General features: G+C 35.8%; 1 protein-coding gene across 3 annotated transcripts in view; it reads right to left on the bottom strand.

The window, feature by feature from the left end:
- SH3RF1 (SH3 domain containing ring finger 1) overlaps window positions 1–19,690 on the bottom strand; it is a 90,392-nt gene that overhangs the window by 24,935 nt on the left and 45,767 nt on the right. For all 3 annotated transcript variants that reach the window (XM_075028741.1, XM_075028760.1, XM_075028751.1), the window contains 4 exons: window positions 11,493–11,768; window positions 10,022–10,117; window positions 2,898–3,200; window positions 1,855–1,965 (listed from right to left, as the gene is read on the bottom strand). In XM_075028741.1, coding sequence (XP_074884842.1) covers window positions 1,855–1,965; window positions 2,898–3,200; window positions 10,022–10,117; window positions 11,493–11,768 — 786 coding nt within the window. The remainder of the gene's footprint in view (window positions 1–1,854; window positions 1,966–2,897; window positions 3,201–10,021; window positions 10,118–11,492; window positions 11,769–19,690) is intronic.

Raw genomic sequence — 19,690 nt, 5'->3', positions numbered from 1 at the left:
GCAACTGGCTCTAGGTGGACCTGCTTGAGCAGGCGAGGTAGACTAGATGACCTCCAAAGGTCCCTTCCAACCTCAACCGCTCTGTGACATTAAAATATGAATATAAATATAAGGAGATTATTAATTGGTTCCAGATGAGCATACATTTAACAGTAGGACTGCACAGATGACGCACAGATTGCATGAGTTGTTAACAACAAAAGGACACAGCACTGCTACAGCACAACCTGCATTACTTAGTAAGACAGGGCAAAAGCACACCATCTGTATAATTGTCAATAATAAGGTCATCTGTCTGAAGAACAAAGAATTCAAAATATATTTACTTGGATGAGAGCAACTACTACATCACTAATGACGATGAAAATTTGTGGGATCATGGTGGATATTTAGCTAAACACAAACTTTGTGCTACACTCAGGCCAAATGAATGGATGCAAATTCTCAAGATATAAACATCAGACTAACAGGATAAAAGTAAAATGATCATACAATCAATATTTTCATCACTGAAAAAGACCACGCAGTACTGTACCCAGTTCTGGAATGTGCTTACAATGTGCTTATCATGCCAGAAGGAACTACTGCAGATAATACAGAAAATAACAGCATCATAATTTTAAGGACTAAAAAACATGAGAGTCCCAAAGAAAGCTATCAAAATGCAACCTCTCAGCTGCAACCAAGCCACACCTAAGCATTTACTTAAAAAACAAAAAGTTGATAATAGAAGACAGACAATTCTGCCTTCGATTTTGCAGACAAATGTGTAAAATGATCCAAGTGCTGAAAGTTGAAAAAAAACCCCAGACACATTTAGCAGCAAGGTTATTCATCATGTTTTACTTGCTTTAAAGACTGCAAGGATAATTAGACACCTAAACAAGATCAAGCCTTGGGTTTTTTTGTTTGGGTTGTTTGGTTTTGGGCTTTTTTTATTTGTTTGTTTGTTTTAAACTAAGTGGAGATTTATTATTTGACTGTGCCCCCCCCACCCCCACCCCCCCAAGGCTAGAGGAACAATTTTTGGACTTGAAACAAGAATTAAATTTTGAGAATTCCTATGATCAGAATAAAGGCTCATTAAGGTCCCTTGAATATCTCTGAAAACTGGTATCCATAATCTTTACTGCAGTTAAGGTCAGGCTGTGGTAAGTGAGGTATGATACAGGGCATTCCAGAGCTTCTCTACCACAAGCATAGCAAAATAAAGAGTTTCAGTTGGTTTTGGAATGAAATGCTACACTTTTTGAAGACAAATGTGATTTTCTTTGTCCAAAGGAAACAACATGGCAATGTATTCCTTCCTTTAAAAGATGGCCATGTGCAACAGTTTTTCATATCTATCTCCAAGATCTCATGTTCTTCATCTGCCACTGGCGTACACACAACTAAAATCATCTTATCCAATTAGGAGAAAGCAGAGTTTTGAAACTTATTTCAGAGAATCTTGATAATATTGAGTTAAGTAAGACAGAAATATCTGGCAGCTGTTGTCTCAAGGAGATGTTTTTTGTAAGATCATGCTTGTTTCCCCTAACCTCCTTCCCAGCATAATCTCTTTCCTACTCATGCTGAAAAGAACCACTGTTCTGGAAGGAAGTGTGCTTCTTGTGTTTACTATAGAGAAATGACAGAGAAAAGCTGGAGAAATGGATACGCATGACAGGATGCAAATATTATTGTATCAATAATGCTTTTGCTATAGTTCAATTTATACCATCGTCTATCACATAGATAATCATCATAAAATCATCATTTCAAATCAGTGTATCAGAACTCGAGAAAAAAAAAAGAAGGACTGTATGGACCAAAGATAAATGGGAAGGCTGAGTTTTCTTAAATGGTACTTACACCAAGAGCAGCTTGGTAGGTAACTTCTGATGGGAAGGTAAATGAAGGCCCTGTTGTGACTGGGCTGCTAGGAGGTGGAGTCACAATTAACCCTGTAGTACCAATATGAACCTGTCAAAAAAAAAACCAAAAAATAAACCCAGCAGGGTCAGTTCTGAGTAGTTTAATAACAGCTGGTTTTGACACAGCTGCAAGCTTCATGGTCAAAATCACCAGTTCTCTACTATCTGTAACTTTAGACTAGAATTGATTTTTTGTTAAGATACTTATACAAACAATATTGGATCACACTGCTCACTTTTTTTTTTTTCCTCACGTTTCAGAAACTTTGGAGATGTATTGAACTAGCAATGTGAAACACACTTTTACCAATGTCAGTTTTCTTTTTTTTCCATAAAAAGCTGTCAGATCCCAAAGACATGCAAATAAAACATATTTACTAGCTCATGTAAAATGACACCAACACTTCTTAGTCTCCATTAACATCTCTTCTCGCAAAGTGTAATCTCTGTGTGAAACAGACGGTTGTTCACTAACCAATGTAGCTTGTAACTAAAAGCTCTGAAGAAACAAGAGATTAAAAAATAAATACAGCTAGATAAATATTTCTGCTTATCACAATCTGATTAATATGGTACATTTCTGGAATTCATGCAATTTTCAAGTTGAATTTACCTTTTACTTGCAGGCAATTTATTAATATCCAATATTATATTCAATTTAGAAAAAACCCAAGAAATTAAATCACTCCAGTTTCTAGTTTCCACAGTTTAATAAAAATTTTTGTGGCACTTAAGAAATTAACAACTGTGAAAAAAATTAGCTTACAAGACCAAAAATATTTGCTAGCATTGTATAAGAAGTGTTCTAAAATGTTTGCCTTAAATGCTCTCATGTTGGAAGATAAACTTCATGAAAGCATACATTAATATTAATTACATATAATTAATAATTTGAAGTAACTACTCGGACAAGATCAGAAGCCTTATAGTAATTTAAAAAAAAATACACACATGATTTATATTTTATTTCATGTAAATTACCTGAGAAGGGGCACTACAGGAAAGTCCCGTCAGCTCACTTATGCGGGCTGCTGCGGTTGGGTTGCTGGAGCTGATGAGGACAGGTGGACTAATTTCCATTGAGTGGCGATTCTGAGAAGACTGTGAAGACTTGTTGGACATAGTGAGGGAGGTAAAAGAGTGCCGTTTTTTGGTGTTTTTCTTAGTATCGGTGTGCTTTTGGGTTGAATTGTTGTGGGCTGCCCCAGAGGTACCTTCTCCAGAGTCAACAGCAGAACCTGAGGGCTTATCCAATTCTATCAGCTGTTTGGCTGCTGTGTTAAACTACAAAAGATAGTCACACATTAGTAATTTTTTATTTATAAAAATCACCTGAATATAAAGAAAAAAATCTATCTTCCTTTTATTCATAATATAATAGAATTTAAACCATGCAACTTAAAACTGTGACATACTGACCTACTCTACAAATTAGTCATTACAGAGTGACAAGCCTTTCGCTACAAACTCAACACACCTACTGTTGGGCTGGTGTGGACTACTCATCAGGGGTAAAATTTCAGTCAAGGAAAGACCCTATGCTCTAGTCCAGACATGGCTTAATTCAGCAATTTCCACTGCCTGTGTTATCTAGAAGTCAGACTAAATTACAGCGATCCCCTTTGACCTTATAATATAAAAATCTCTATTATAAAACTTCTTGAATGTTCATTTCATTTTAAGCCTTTTTTGTTTGTATGACATAAGCCCACACCTTTGCATGTGGGCTCTTGAAGACATTCCTCCTACTATACCTTGGTATGTATGCACATATCTTTAACACTATGAGTAGTAAAAAACAGGCTTCCTAAATGCAGATTTAAGAACATAGTAGGATAGACTAAATATCCAGCTATACCAGTATACTGCCTGACAACACATAGCTACACAAGCATAGGACTGTAAAGGGAGAAAAGAAACACATATTGGCAATTCTGTGGAAATATCTTCTCAGCTTCTGAATTTTCTAATGCACAGGTAGCATCTCTATACCTAGGAACCCTCAAATGGATTTTTCTTTTTTTAAGCTTATCTAATGAATTTTTGTTCACAATGAAATTTTCTATTTGTTAATTTGTTACAACAATATTATATTAGATGCAAACAAATGTTTCCTTTCCAATGAAGAAATAGAGACTCCCACACATTTTCTTCTTAGAACGAAATGTAAGCTATGTAGGGGAGGGGGTGCAAAACAAAATACAGCCCCTCCTACGTTTTTCACAAACCCTTTATTTCCAGAAGATCTTATTTATATTTTAGAGCTATTGGAAATAATGATGTCAGAACTCTCATTTATTCATGAGCTGAAGTAACACCAGCACCAGTTTTCTGAACAAGTTAACTAATGTTAGTATGTACCACTAAATATGAATACTGTTACTTGGGTAAGTGTAGCAAATTATGAAGAAGGGAAAAATCTTTTCTGAAGAACATCAGGATGAAAGAATGAAATCAATTACTGTGGAAGTAAGATTTCTATTTCTTCAGCATATTATTTCTTCTATTTATTTCACCCATTTTTCCACAAGTCTTGAGATAGGTACTATGCTCATGAAGAGTTTTAAAGCAGTATTTTACCCCATCAAAATTTTGCTAGACAAAAACCATGTCATTAATCATGACAGCATCAACACTGATTTAAACACAGCTCCGACAAAACAACAAGAGTTTATACCGTGAACACTTTCCTATATCTGAGGACAAGTAGATATATATAAAGTGGTACAAAAGAATAAAGAATATATTTTTTTAATATAGAAAAAGTTTTCAAGTGGTATTTGAAAGATGAGATCTGGAAGGAAATTCCATTCACATACACAAAAAATAAGACTGAAAAAGTTCAAAACTAGAACTACTGGAACAATAAGGAGTTGCCATAAAAACCTATTAGGATGCAACAGCAGGAAAATTAAAATTATGAAATGCTCAAAGAGGAAGTACTACCTAGAACATACTGCAGTTGAAGAGGGGCATAATGGGGGATTTGAAAAAGGATATGATGATGAGAATGTAGAATTTTTTCCTAAATGTTGTTACCGTTGTCTCATACAATGGCTGCAACCACTTCTATTCTTACCTAATCTACTCCCTTATTTAGCAAATAGCCTGTTCACAAATAACACAGATCAGAGAAAGAAAAGCAGTACTCATTTCTAAAACAAGAACTACCTAATCGGAAAAGTTAAGGGATCACTCAGGAATAAAAAACAAAACCAAAAGCCACTCTGCTAAAAGCACCCTGAGGTAGCTGTTACACCTAATTATGTTTGTTATCTCCTGAAGCTATTAATGCCTGCAGAATCTGGTTATTCTATACAGTGAATAACCTATCAGAGAAAAGTTAAGGCTTGCCCATGGGATTGATTCAAGACTGATTCAAATATAAGCAACATACAGAGCTTTCTTATGTAGAGAAGCAAGCACAGGACAGTAGCATGAACCTAAACATGGAAGTGAACCGATTACTGGGCTTTTCTTAGAAGCAACCTGAGGACACCAATAGTTGCAGGATATTTTGCAGAGCACAGTTTCCTTCTTCCTTGAGAAGAGAAATGAAGAACTTGCATGCATTCTCCAATGAAATGGCTAGCAACCATTCAAGGTCACCATGGGAATGCATCCCACTCATGCTATGAAGTGTTTCAATACAGCATTCCCTTCTGCAACAAATAACCCGGTATCTATTGCCACATTTTCTACGTCAGTCATTTTCCTGAACAGACGTATTTGAACCGAAGCTTCTTTAACTTTTACATTTATTCTGTTTTTCCACTCAACAAAAGCTTTGCTGTAACAGGTAGCCTGAAATCCAATTCCCCTTCCTATCAAAACTGAGAAAACAGAACAACTTCTCAAACGGGGGCAAGGCAGAGGGGCCGGCTGAGCCGCATCGCAGTGCTGCAGTAGGGGATGAGGCTAGCACACAGGTTGCCGCCTGCTTGCAGCCATCTGGAGAAATTACCAAGTAGACTACCGTGCAAGATCTATTTCAAGTCTCTTATAACTGTGCTTTACTGTACTTATTCTACAAATGAATTCAGGTGTTCTTCACTCACATATAGATAATTGGAATTCAAATATCATCACTTTCTGAAATTAAGTGAAAACACCATCTTCTCCCTCAAACGATCTTTCCATTCACGTTCATCCAAAGTTTTTATTTATGCAATCTTACTACATCACCATACATCAAGGACTTATTTTTCCATGTTACCAACACTATTGTTAGCCAAATTCCAATTTCTAGACATTTCACTTTCACATATATTTGGAAACAAAGGAGTAAAGTGTAAGTAGAACTAAAGCAAACATTGTCCTTATCTGATATTATTATTTTTGCCAAATATCATTCTGGACGATAGGTAATAGCTTAGAAACCTAAATGCAGCTTTGCAATTAAAGTTTTGGAACAAATATGTTTTGTCCAAACCAATGGAAGAATCAGTTTGCAAATCTTAAACAGATCACAGTCATGAGCAAAACTGCATTTATATTGATTTTTGAAACAAATGAAATAGTTCTATATTGCAGATTTTGTTACGGAAATTAATCAAAACTATGACGCTCAGAAGTTGTCACTGGAACGATAACATTGAGATTATCACATTCAAATATAGTGGGGATTAGACTATTATTTTCTACTCAGAATTAATAATTCTACTCAATGTGGCGTAATATATACAACATTCACTTTTTGCATAAATTTTCTGGTTTAAGTTCTGGGCAAAAAGTAGAGGAAAGTTTCCATAAAAGGTTTTATCTTATTCATCTTGAGTTACTATTGTTACAAAAGTCTAAATTTTTTTTTTCCTAAGCAGGTTAAATCAGATCAAATCATCTACCAGTGACAGACGTTTAGCCTAGTAAGTACAACATTAAAAAGACCATGCTAGAAATCCAGCCAAAAATCCGATCTAAAATGTATAGACACAATAAAAAATAAGTATGTTTTGAAACACTCCTGTTTGGTACAGGAAGAGATGCCAATAAAAAACCCCAACCTGACACACTAGGTACATAAAATCTTATGTTCCCATTGATTAAAATTGTGTTAACTGATGGATATGAAATGACAATGAACTTAAAATTCTACTACAGTGAACATTTTAGATCATTTGGAGGTTTTTTCCTTACATTTCTGTGAGATTGTTTATAAATAAAGCTAGAGGAGCTGGATTAATACAAAGGTGTTTCCCAGTTGTTCATGTTAACTAGGGAAAACAAAAGCTGTCATTATTTTCTACTGACATTTTGATTGACAAGTGATTCATTTTCCCTGATTTTTCTTTTTCTATTCTGGACATTTATATTTTTCTAGTTGTTCTGTATGAGTGCTGAATAACCTGTAAAAATTTAAATACTTTTTAGATTTGGAGAGTGTTTACTAAGTGTTAAACCACATCAAAATGTCAAATTTGAGGTCTTTCTAAGAAATTTATACTGTAGCCAGAATTGTACTCTATGTAGAAAAATTCTAATAATATCTGTTTAGTTCCGATTAATCTTTTTTTTTGCAACAGAGATAAACATAAGTGTAACAAACTTCACCATGCAGTTTCTAGACTCACTGCATTTTATTTTGTCACTGTACAAGAACCTGGTTGACCTGCTTTTAATGCAAGCACGTTGAAATTCCATCAGTCAGAAGTCTAGTAATTTAGGTATGTTAATCAGGTCTTACTCTAGTAAAACTAAAGGATTTGTTTGGTTTTAGCACTTCTTAGAAAACAGAATTTCATTTTTTGTAATGTTTGCATTACTGATTTTTCATTTGCAGATAGAAGTAGTTATTTCATAGTGCTATGTGTCTACAGATAAAGATGTAAAGTTTTGTGAGTCAGTTAACAAACTATATTTTTAATGGAATCACTACTAAAATTCTTCTCAAAATGTTTTCAGTCTTAGCTGTTATTATTACCACAAATTTAATAACTGAAAGTGATACAAAATAATAGAGCAGACTAGCAAACATTGGATCATTAAATGTTCCTCCAGGTAAAAAGCTGTCCTCAAATATAATCAGTTTTTCATGGACTTCAACGTATCTAAAATTTTATCCTGTGACCTCATCATACAAGAAATATTGCAAGTATCAGACTTATACTACATAATAAACATCACAGACTACACTCATTTGAAAGTTAACGACTTCAGAAAATCTCCAGTAAATGCAGCTACTAATTCACATTTTTTTAAAAAGGGGGAAAAAAGGATGTGGACTAATATACACAAGGCAAAGATATGTCTGTCATTACAACAAAAATAGGCAATGATTACAGGATTGGGAAATATAACTAATAATACCATATAAAAATACCTCAAAAAACATTAATTAGTTCTCATCTTTGGTGTCTTTAATAGTGACATAGGTAAGAATGGTTTGATATACTTGTTTGTATTAACTGTCTGTATATTTTCCAGAACAATAGTTATACAATCTCAGAAAACAGGTATTTAATAATTCAAATTGGTAAGTTTTCTGCATATCTCACTGCTCTTCACCGCAGCACGTCTTTTGGTTTAGTATATACTGAAAAAAACCACCTATCTGATCTGAAGTATCTCTTTGGGTATTATTCATCATTCTAGATTTCCCGTATCATTTTAGTGGGGATTTGCGACTGTGTACACAAGTGCTTGTGCTTGTTCCTAAAGCGTTAATTGAAGACACATTTTCTTAGTTGACGGAATTTGTCTGAAAACATCAACCGTGAAATATATTTTGTGACTGAGTATCATTTTTACATAATTTTTTTCAAGAGTATATCTCCATTTTGCCAACTTTTGTAGAGGTGGAAAGGGAGTTGTTAATTAGCCCAAGTGGCAGCCCTAGGAAAGGGCTTTTTCTAACTCAGCTAAGTTCAGTGATTTAGTTTTAAAAAGCACCACAAAAAGCTTTACTGGCTGAACTGAAGGGGCAGTTAATTGCAAGGAGCTAGGAATGAATAGCCAGGGGCAAGAACTTCTTAAATTGGCTTTTAAAAACTTCTTAAACTGAAGCCAGATTTGCACTAAGCAGGTTGAAACCCTTTTGGTTTTGTTGTTGTTTTTCAGTCATGTGAAATTTTCTATCCCCAGATATACAGATCCTTACATCAACATATAAAAAATTAATATACATATTTTCCCTTTTAAAAAGAATAAATTCTATGTTGGCTGAACCCAGTAATCTTTTAAAAAGTTCCCATCTCATCAGGGCATTCAGAAATTGAATTAATAAAACCTGACTTGATTATTAGTATGGTTACACATTTCTTCTGTGACCTGAGGTACATATTTCTCATCCCACAGGTAATGTGAAAATACTTTTTTCTTTCATCATTCTGCCGCATTTATTTAAATAAAATCTTGTCAATGCAAGAAGCGTATCTTACCAAGTATCCATAGCATACCTATCAGAAAAAGACAAACACTGTTCCAAACCTCTATATATTTCTGTAATAAAAATTTTAATAATCATTGTTGCAGCTGTACACACTGTTCTTAATCACCTATGTCTTTCTGTATAGAAGATACAGCTTTCAACTCTCAAACCTTACCTTAAAAGGTTGGGGAAACTTTCTCAACTGCTACCTCTCACTGTATATTGTTGCATCACATATGAGAAATGCAGGAAGATACAGAAGATTTTATATAAGGGTCTGTTGGATGTAAAAGTCAATGCTTTACCTGCTTAACAACAGCCTTTATTCTTTGACTTTCTAGTTATGCTAATTTGGTTTTGGGAAGCAGATATTAGGGACAGTGCAAAGCTTACCATTCCTCTGACTTGCTGACTGCTTTCATTTTGCGGTTAAGTGTAGTTTGTGATTGACTGCATTGACTCCAGTATCAACAAGAAAACACAGTGACTGCCTCCAAGTACTCTCATTCCAATTCCATTCAATGAAAATAGGTATCAAACAGCTAAGTAAAAATCACTGGTTCTGCTGTTGAGGTCATTAACTTTCCCAAACTAAGCACACAGATCTTAGATTATTTTAGGCCTAAGGCTATTTACATCTCAGGCGATTTTAGAATCATCACCTGTACTGATTATTTTTCTGTTTAGCAAATGAAATTCACAGTGGACACAACCCTGCTGAGGGCCCAACTTTACTCACCTCAACATATGAAATTGGAAATATTCCTATCTTGTCAGCCAGCATTCCTTCTGCCCAGTTTTCATCCACACGGCGAATTACAGTCAGAACATCATCCTGTGTGAACATGCAGTGATTATGTCTCCCAGCTCTAATTAAACTAATTTAATTTCCCTCCATAATGCACGGGTAATCAGAGAAGGCGGTACACGGACAAGAACCACAGAGTAGGCACTCTGTAACAGGAACATGCTGCTTTGGGGGTTGAAATAAGTTCCAGCCATTCCTCTTCCTATTTTGTCAGAGTTCAGCTAACTGTCCACAGCTAATCTCAGCCATCTGACTTTGTCCTTAGTGCCAGATTTCCTGCCATGTTCGGTCCATGGTATTCATCAGCCCCCCTTTAAGTCACTGGCATTAGTCAACAGAACTGCAATCTTTTTCCTTCTCAACTGACTCTACCTAATCTTCCCTAGATGTTGCTTTTTTGCTTAAGTACTTAAGAACACTGGTAAATGATATGATTCTTTCACATCTACATGGAGCATTTGGATTAGATATGGTTTTGAGAAGGTCACATAAAAACAGGATTTACATGGATATTAAACATTGCTCTCACTTATACTGAGATATGTAATTGTTTCATATGCAAGGTAAAATATTTAGAAACATATATGCTTACTCAAGCAAGACCAGACTTAAAAAAAAACAACAGTCTGCCAACAAGTTAATCAAAATATGCAAGCTAGTGCTAATCATCCTCAACAGTATTGCTGTTCTGTGTTGTAATAACCGTTGTCTGTCCAGATGTTAATATCTTTCTTTTTTAGAATTTTAGCCATCCTTTTCATTTTTAATAGGCAAGGGTAGAAAAGTGATTAGTTCACATCTGATCTTGCAACATTTTCGTGCAATTTGATAAACTAAAGAATAAGAAACTGAAAAAAAGAACAGCTCTGATTCCTGTTAAAACTCTGTATCACTATATGCCTTGCAAGACAGAAAATTAATTACAATAGAAACAATATAAGAAGAAACGTCATATTTCCCAGAAGGCAAGTAGTAATATGATAGAATGACACAGTTTAGTAGTACTTTGTGTCTAGTATCTAGATCCTAAAAATGTTGCTTACTGAATGCAAAGCTGAAAATAGTACCAACTTCAATAATTTAAAATGAGTGTTTCTTTAGAAGATGGAACACTTTTAATTCATAACATAGGTTATTTCTCATAAATTAAGAACATTACTACTGCAATTATGAAAAACTGCGTTCTCAAAAATAAAACCTCAGAGAAATTATATGTAATTTAGGAAGAGAAGGAAGGCAAAACTAATCAACACAGGAGAAATACCTGCAGAATTACTTGCTCTTTTCATATTTGTGCAGCTCCATTAAAAAAATGCAGGAAAGACTACAGAACAGTCTTATTATTTCTTATTCAAGTGAATGAAATCATTAAAAGAAAATAATAATTATATTCTGTTTTTACCTTTGCAAACGGTAAACAGTCTTTATCTGCTTCCTTGTCTTTTACTTCAAAGTCATAAAGTGCTTTGCACTGAGGCGGAGGTTGAGGTAAAGGTTTAATAATCTGAACAAAATTGGTAGGAAAAAAGCCATGGATGCCATTGACTTCTCCATGATACCAATTTTCATCCACCTGTCGACGCAAAATGATGATGTCCCCTTTACTGAATTTAAGATCTCCAGGTTCTTTTCCCTCGTAGTTATACAATGCTTTGGCACATGGTAACTGAGGTACACCCTAAAGAAGAAGAAAAGAAAGCACTAGAATTAGGTGAGTAGTAGTAAATACAATTTGTATTACATTCTTTGGGAGACTATGAATGAAAGTGTATAAAACTGCAAAGTAAAATTATACACAACAGAATTATTTTATTGCAGTGATTCTACTGATTTTAGCCAAACACGTAGGAAGAGCTTCAGTTCTATATAGTCTTAACATCCCCCTAAATTTCATGATGATTTTCAGTAATGGTACAATGTGGATAGACACAAGACAGGCAAAAAACTGTAATACCTTAACCCTCATGTACTAATTCACTAAGTTTAAACATTAAAAAACCAAAACAAACCAAACTGGAAAGTATCCTGACCACCTGAGATTGGGCAGAAAAATGCTGCAAGAAACTATAGCACTAGAATAACAAATTTGCTATAAGACCTTTAAGGCATGTTTTCTGCCTTTCTTATTATTTTCCTCAATTTATTTATTTCATGGGCGCAGAATGCTATGGATGAGGACGTAAGGGAGGTGTTTTCCAGCTTCAAAAACAAGTGTCACTTCATTAAAAGTGAGATATTTCATCCTGGAACAACCCTTCTAATTTAATTATTTATTTTAAAACCCAGATAAAAAGAGTTACTGGAAAAAAATCTGTTGAAGGTGTGTATCGTTGGGTTTTCTACACTTGATTCCTCCATAATATCTGAAAACTACGGGTCATTGGTGCTGCTCTTGAATGCATGTCAGAAGGGTTACAATATAATACTGTATCATCCTCCCTTATATAGACCACAGGTATTTTTTAATTGCTCAGTCTGTGCCTCCACATTTTGCAAGAGTGAGCCATAAAACTCTACAACTTTAGTATTAGGGCTGCTGCCTTCAAAACTCTCTTTTCTCTCCAACTTTAGATTCCTAGAGGGGAGCTCACCCCCTTAATGATGCAAACAGCAGTAACCTGCATTACTAAGACAGTCTTTCCATAGCAAAGACAGCATTTATAGTCAACTAGAGCACAGTATTTCACATCTTTAATGCTATCCCTTACAGAAAAGGCAAATTTTAATGAAATTCAATGCTGGCAATATTATTCGCCACATCTACCCCATGGTACGTCTCTCCTCTCAAGTATTCTATCAGTTCGGATTGTAAATTGGAGTGGACTTGCAATAATATCTCAAGAGGTACACATACAATGCAAGGAAATTCCCAGAAGGAATTACCACTTCAAGTCTGTCTCATTGGTCAGAAGACAGTGTGCTTGATAATTTATTTCACATTTAACACTTCAAATTCTGTCTTTCAATATAATCCAATTTGTTTGGACATCTTTCATTTTTGTGTATGATTTTATGAACAGATTAATGATTTCATGAATGGATAAACAATATCTTAAAGATTAGCTGATTTAATAATTTTCTTTCCATACCAAAGTAAAACCATATGTATATACACAGGTACAGATGAGTATGATTTACATATGAATACAAGAAAATCACAGTTCATTCTATTGCATCTAGGATGGGTACTAAAACTATTATATTAGCAGGATCCATGCAATTGGTCACAAAACCCAGTGATCTTCAAACTGAAGCAAACAGTATTTTTCTTCATGATCACACTTAACTGCATCAGTGCAGAATGTAAACACTACTAGCATACTCTGTATAAACCTGGATAGGGAAAAAGACTAAGAAGACATCAACTAGAGAATTTGTGGGCCCCAACTGACTGACGGGGAAATTCATGACCACAATAGAAGAATTAAAAAATATTGTATGTATGTATTTTTAGTCCTGTGTGCTCTCTGCAGAGTAAACAGACAGAATGACAGAAGGAGTCAGTGTAGATGTAGCAAGGACAAGTGCAGAGAGAGAACTGGGGGGGACGACAGGGCAGGTTGGAAGCAAAAAGAAACATACCTCTACACAAGAGAGGAAACACTGCTTGCTTATCTATTTCCATCCCACTAGCAAACCAACCAACCAACAAACTTACAGCCCTTCAGTGATTGCGAGCCAAAGAATTACTTGGTAGAAAAAGGGCCCCAAGCAATTATGGCTACTACAAGACATACGCATCTCTCTTGCACTGGAAGGAATAGCTGGAGTTCTCCCAGGAATCACCCCGTTGTCCCGGGAGAAAGCTTTCTATGGCCCTGTACTGGGGAAGAACTTTAAGATTGCTGTGTGTATGAAATAGAGTTGGAAAACAAATCTTTTAAAAACCAAACAAAATCGAAACAAACCAGGAGTGCCAGCACAGCAGATCATGGCAAAGCGATCAAATCCATCAATTAGTCATCATTTAATTGTTAGGAACTCGGTATCGCATTTATAGAGTTTATCACAAAGCCTCCCACGAACAAACCTTCTTCACTCAAACGTACAAACATCTGTTTATATTTTATAGGAAGTTCCTTTCCCAGTGTATAGGTTGAGTTTCTGCAACGCTTGTTTCCCACGTTAAATAAAAACGGTTCCAGTCCATAATTTCAAACAGAACAAAGTACAACAAAACACACTTAGTTCTCAGTCAGACTGCCAGGGATTAAAGAGAAACGGTTAAACGACTCGGAAGAGAAGTGAAGCAAATGCCTTTTCCTTCTGTCCCGGGGGGAGGATGAAGTGAGAAGGAGCGGGTGCGATGGGGAGCGCCGTTCAGTTCTCAGGGGTCTGGTACCAAGGGCCCTAGAGCAGCATCTTCACATTCCTCCTCCGAGAAACCTGGCAACCTGGGAGCCGCGGCTCATGGCCGGTGCCTTCCGGGCCACTGCGGTTAGCAGCCTTGGGCAGCTTTGGCCCCCCTTCTGCCTCTACCCACTGTTCACCAGGAGAGAAGGCCATGAGGATACGCCGAGCCGGAGTTTACATTTCACTCCCTGTCTCTCACTTGGCTAAACATGAAAGGCAGGCTTTGGAAGAAAAACTTTGCAGCCTACCCTTAGGTTCACAGCTGCCATTTACCCTGCCAGCTCTTTGAGAAAGCAACAACAACCAAAAAAAAAAACCCCAAAAACCAAACCCCCAGACAAAAACCATTTTAGGAAATTAAAATATGAAACTCAGAAAGACTCCACACAAAATAGGTTTCTTAGAATTATTTCCTCAGTCCTTATGCAAAATCCTTACGCAAAAATATTTGAACATCTCATGCTACTGCTGACATACAAACTGTTTAAATTCATGTTTAGCTAAGGCATGGATATACATACATGTCACATGCCAGATTCCTTTAAAGAAAATAAAATTAATACTATATGATGACATCAAAACTAATGGCTTAACAAGAATATGAAAAAATGCGTATGCATTCATATATATGAGGCTCAGGTCCCTCAGATTTCTTCTCCCAACCCAGATATTTTGTCTTAGAAACCTACAGAATTCGCTTACAGTTTTCCTCTTTGGATTTATACTTTGTCTTCAGTCACCTTATTTCAAACTTTACTCTTATTTTTTTAACGGACAATATGCAACTGTATGTATTTTTCATGAGCTTAAGCCAAGACAAACTTATGCCTGCACAGAAACATGAGATCTGATTTCCTTTTAAAAAGGAGTTTCTGTGGCAGAAGCCCAAATGTAAATATGCTTACACTGGCATAAAACAGCGTTCATTGTGTAACTTACTGCACTTGGAGAACCAGCATAAGCTAAAGTAGCAAAAATAGTAAATCCCCTCCCAAGGAAATGAATGGAACAGATACTGGGTCATCTGCATCTCTGTTTCCTTCCAAGCCTCCCCGGCTGCGGTGCTGCTCAGTATCACTTTTCCAAGCAAGCAAGGCATTCCCTGTTCTCCAGCTGTGAGACTGGGATGTGGCCTGGGCTTCCCTGTGAACCAGTTGAACTTACCCCGAGTATCTGTGCCATTTTCACCTGTTTGAGTTTCTCAGACACCGAGTGTCTTCAGGAGGCCAGGAAGTCTTCTTTTTACAGAAGTACTGTTTATGTTAGTAGTGGGACAGACAAAAAAGATTCCTGAAACTGTCTACATGCACAACCAAAGCACTATAAGCCTCCAAAAAAGCTGGCCTGCTCAGACACCTCAGCAGCAGTTTTTATGCCTAGCTTTCCTAAATAACTTCTGCCTTTCTTTAAAGAAAATCTAAAAACTGGAAGTTACTATCATTTTGATCCATGTTATAAGAGGATCTTTAATAATTATCAGTTATGTGCAATTTTCTTGCAAGTGAAGACAGAAAAATTATTTTTCTTCATCTATCTGTTTATTTTCTTCCCATGCAGTTCCTAAATCAAACCAAGTCACATTAATAACCAGGACAAAATGAGAAACTATTACAAAATATCTCCAACTACACAGCAATTTTAAGTACAGTAACTCTGGTGCTACAGAGGCGCTTTTACCGGTCTAACTTTTTTTTCCCAAAGAACCAGTACTGTAAAACATACTGGTTGCCAGTGAAAGTTGCCCTTACATAAGGAAAGGAGCTTGTTAATATGCTGCAGCCAACTTGTTTGCAAGACAGATTTGGGTCAAGTGGGTTCTTCATGTGTACATTCTCCAGCAGATACAAGTATACCCAAGATTTCCTCTTCAGACTCCTAGTCATTCAAACCTTTTGAATGACAATATTGCTTCTTTTAATCTTCTAGTCCATTCTCTTTCATATTGCTGCCTTCTTGACTCAAATCTTTCAAATGCATCCTTTTTATTACATTTATTAATGTGTATTTTAGCTTTCTTTTGGCCTTTACCAAGCTGTCCAGTCCCACATGCAAGAACATCCCGTTTTGCACCTATACTTTTTTCAGGTCTCTTTCATCTTGCTGGCTCCAATGCTCATTTTCAAGTCTTAATTTAAAGCCATCTGATCTGTCTAGTTCCATTTTCTTTGTTTCAGCCTCCTTTGTTCCTTCTGTACCTGCATTTAAATTTTCACGTATTTTGAGACACAGAGTTTATAACAATACTTCACTGAAGACCTTCTTAAACTGCCTATATTAAAAGATGTGTTTCCTTCAGTAGGATTGCCTTCTCAAGGAAGGAAACATGCTCCCTGTGTTAAGCTACAGATACACTGCTTTCACCTGAACAAATTAAATACTCAGTTTTGCAGAACACACCAACCTAGAGGCAATAACATTTGAAACTAAGTCTCCCCATTTCTTTTTGAGTTCCAGAACACAAAGTGTCTCCATAATCCAAGAAGAATGTTAAAAGCTGGCTCCCAGCATTTATTTTTCTCATCTAAGGAACAATACAAACGTGGTCAGATTTGCTCAAAGAAAGGTTAACTCAAGCGTTATTAATCTGTATCTGACACCAAATTATTAGTGGAATCAATTTTACATACTTCTACCATAAGAACTATCTTGGAAGACTGCAGAGATCAGCAGTGCAAATGAAATTATTTCTAGTTAAAGCACCTCTGAGGTTCCTGCTATCTGAATGATAAAAATGTAAGATATTTTAAGTCAGGAGGCTGTTATCAAGTTGCCAGTATGCTGTAAAAAACATAAAACCAAACCTTTGGTATCATCTGATATGAATTACTATTGCTCTACTGAATACAGTAAACCAGTATTTTTTATATGACAGTTCACTAGATTAAGGAAGTAAGCGTTGTTAATGTTGTCAAGTACATTAATTTCTACTAGTTTCTAATGATATAGTTGTACTAAATCGCATGCTTCTCAGCACACAAAATAAATAACCAAACATTTGACTTAAAACAGTAAAAAATTTGCAGTTGTTTTGAAATGCCATATTCAAATATGGTTAGTCACAGCTTGGTACAGTTTTTTATTTTAATAGAAGTTGTGCATTGAGAGGAAACTAGCTAGCCAGGTTACTCTGATTAAAGAGACCAGGCTTGAAACCCATCTGTGTGTAACTTAACTGTGACCTACATAACAATAATAATTTTGAACAAAGATTACTTTAGGAAAAAAATAGGATGCAGGATAAAAAAACACAATCAAGCCAACATATTTGTTACACTTTTGGAAAAGCTGAACAACTGCAATCAGTAAAAATTTTAGGTTCTTGATAAATGAAGAAATGGGATGATATTTTTACAATTATTTAATTCAACCATCAAGTTAAAATTTATTTAGTAGACATGCAAAGCTTCTCTGCTACTAGCTAACTACTACAGAATATGGTAAATTTTCTCTAATGCTTATATATAATGCCAGTACTAGCTCTAGATGTAATAGTGTGTGACATATCAGAATACTCTTTATTAATTTGCAGGTTTCAGCCATCTAACGCAGGTTGAAATGCCAAGCACTCGTGGAGCCCTTTGCCCGATCTTTTGAGGACTTTATCAGTTAACTTTGCTCTTGGTAACTTGCAGAAGAACCTCATAGCACAGGCTCAGAGAAACCCTGTGTTTTCTAATAGAAGGGTAGCTCCTCTCCTCATGTAAACAATTTTTCTGCGTTCTTTTGAGGTAAACTATCAATGACCTACTTAAAGTGGCCAGTTTATTAAAGTCCTGTTTGCTTCCTCTGTCTTAACAGCTTTTAGAAGAAAACATTTTGGCATTTTTTCTTGTCTGATGTCAAGGAATACATTTAAGGTTGTTTAATATAAGTATGAGCAACTCTCGCCCACAAAGTTGTTTTGAAATTAAAAGCTGGAATACAGGAGAATGAAAGGAATTTAAAAATGCTGCCTTAAGGCCTAAGCAATCAGACTAATAATATGGAAGGTTAGAAAGGGACATTTACGAAGCTTTCCAAAGGCACTTAGCCCAGTCACTTTCTGTGCAATACCTGTGGTTTTGAAAACTTTTTCTCAAATGAAAAAATGAGTGTCTTCAGAATGCTGCCTTCTTTCCTTTGCCTGAAATGCAAAGTTCTCAGCTACTTACTTTTCCGCGGTTTGTTAAAGAATATTTTGAACACTTTCCACTAAACTAAGCTCTCAAAATAACCAAACAAGTAAGTAAAAAATAGGAAAAAGTGGAAAGGAGAAAATAATTATATCCTGCATGTCTCCAAATATTTTAACTGTACGCACTTTGACAGGTTAAAGATTGCTTCATTCCATGGGTAAAAAAACCAAGAAGTGTGAGAAAACTGCTCTGCACAGAAAAACTAAGAAGGTAACTTTCAAGATGCAGAAGAGAATTTGGGTCTGTATTCCCATTGATTCTGAAAAGGAAAGCCAATCCATATCAAACAATTTCACTCCAAGCTTTAAAAACCTTTTGATTAATTGTTTATTACAGAACCCTTTTGCTTTGAAAAGAATAGATCCTTGTAAGAATCTATACAAAACTTTAAAGTGTGCATTACGTAGAGCTAAGATGTTTACATAAAATAGTTCTTTTTAAAAGCAATGATTTGCTTTAAAGATCTGCCCTTATAAACTGTTATACCAACCTCACTGGTCAGTCTGAAAATGCTACTTATCCCCCTAGGTTTTCTCTTGGTATGTTATGACTCACTGGTGTTTGATGTCTCCATCAAACTGTTAATTCTTCCTGTCCCAGTGCCATTGTACAGCAATGTGGATCTCCTAATCTCTTTGAGCACGTCAAGTTGATATGCAGCACAAGTTCATTCCATTCCATTTAAACTCTTCTACCAGTGTATTCCATTTTCATGTAATATCACCTATGGCTTCTAAGACCAGAATACTGCATACTCCAAGAAGGAAAAAGAAAGACACCTACCCCTCTTGGCAAGCGTATGTCTAGAGGAGCAGTACAATTGTGAGACTGAGTAGTGGGACTTACTAGTCCTACTCCAAACTGCCACTATATCCCTGAAGAAGCCTCAGTGTGGAGTGGGATGTTAAAATGTATCTAGTATTGCCCAATCACATCCAATTTGTCAACATTAAAACCCCTATAAACACCTAAACCTACAAAGGCAGGTCAACACTAAGTGCTCTGGAAAGTTTTGCTGTTTTCACTTTCTCTACATACACCTATAAAAGTGCAAGAAACTTACCTCATAGGT

This window comes from Buteo buteo, chromosome 1, assembly GCF_964188355.1.
Source record: "Buteo buteo chromosome 1, bButBut1.hap1.1, whole genome shotgun sequence".
Taxonomy (NCBI): domain Eukaryota; kingdom Metazoa; phylum Chordata; class Aves; order Accipitriformes; family Accipitridae; genus Buteo; species Buteo buteo.
This window is presented reverse-complemented; position numbering and strand designations above follow the sequence as displayed.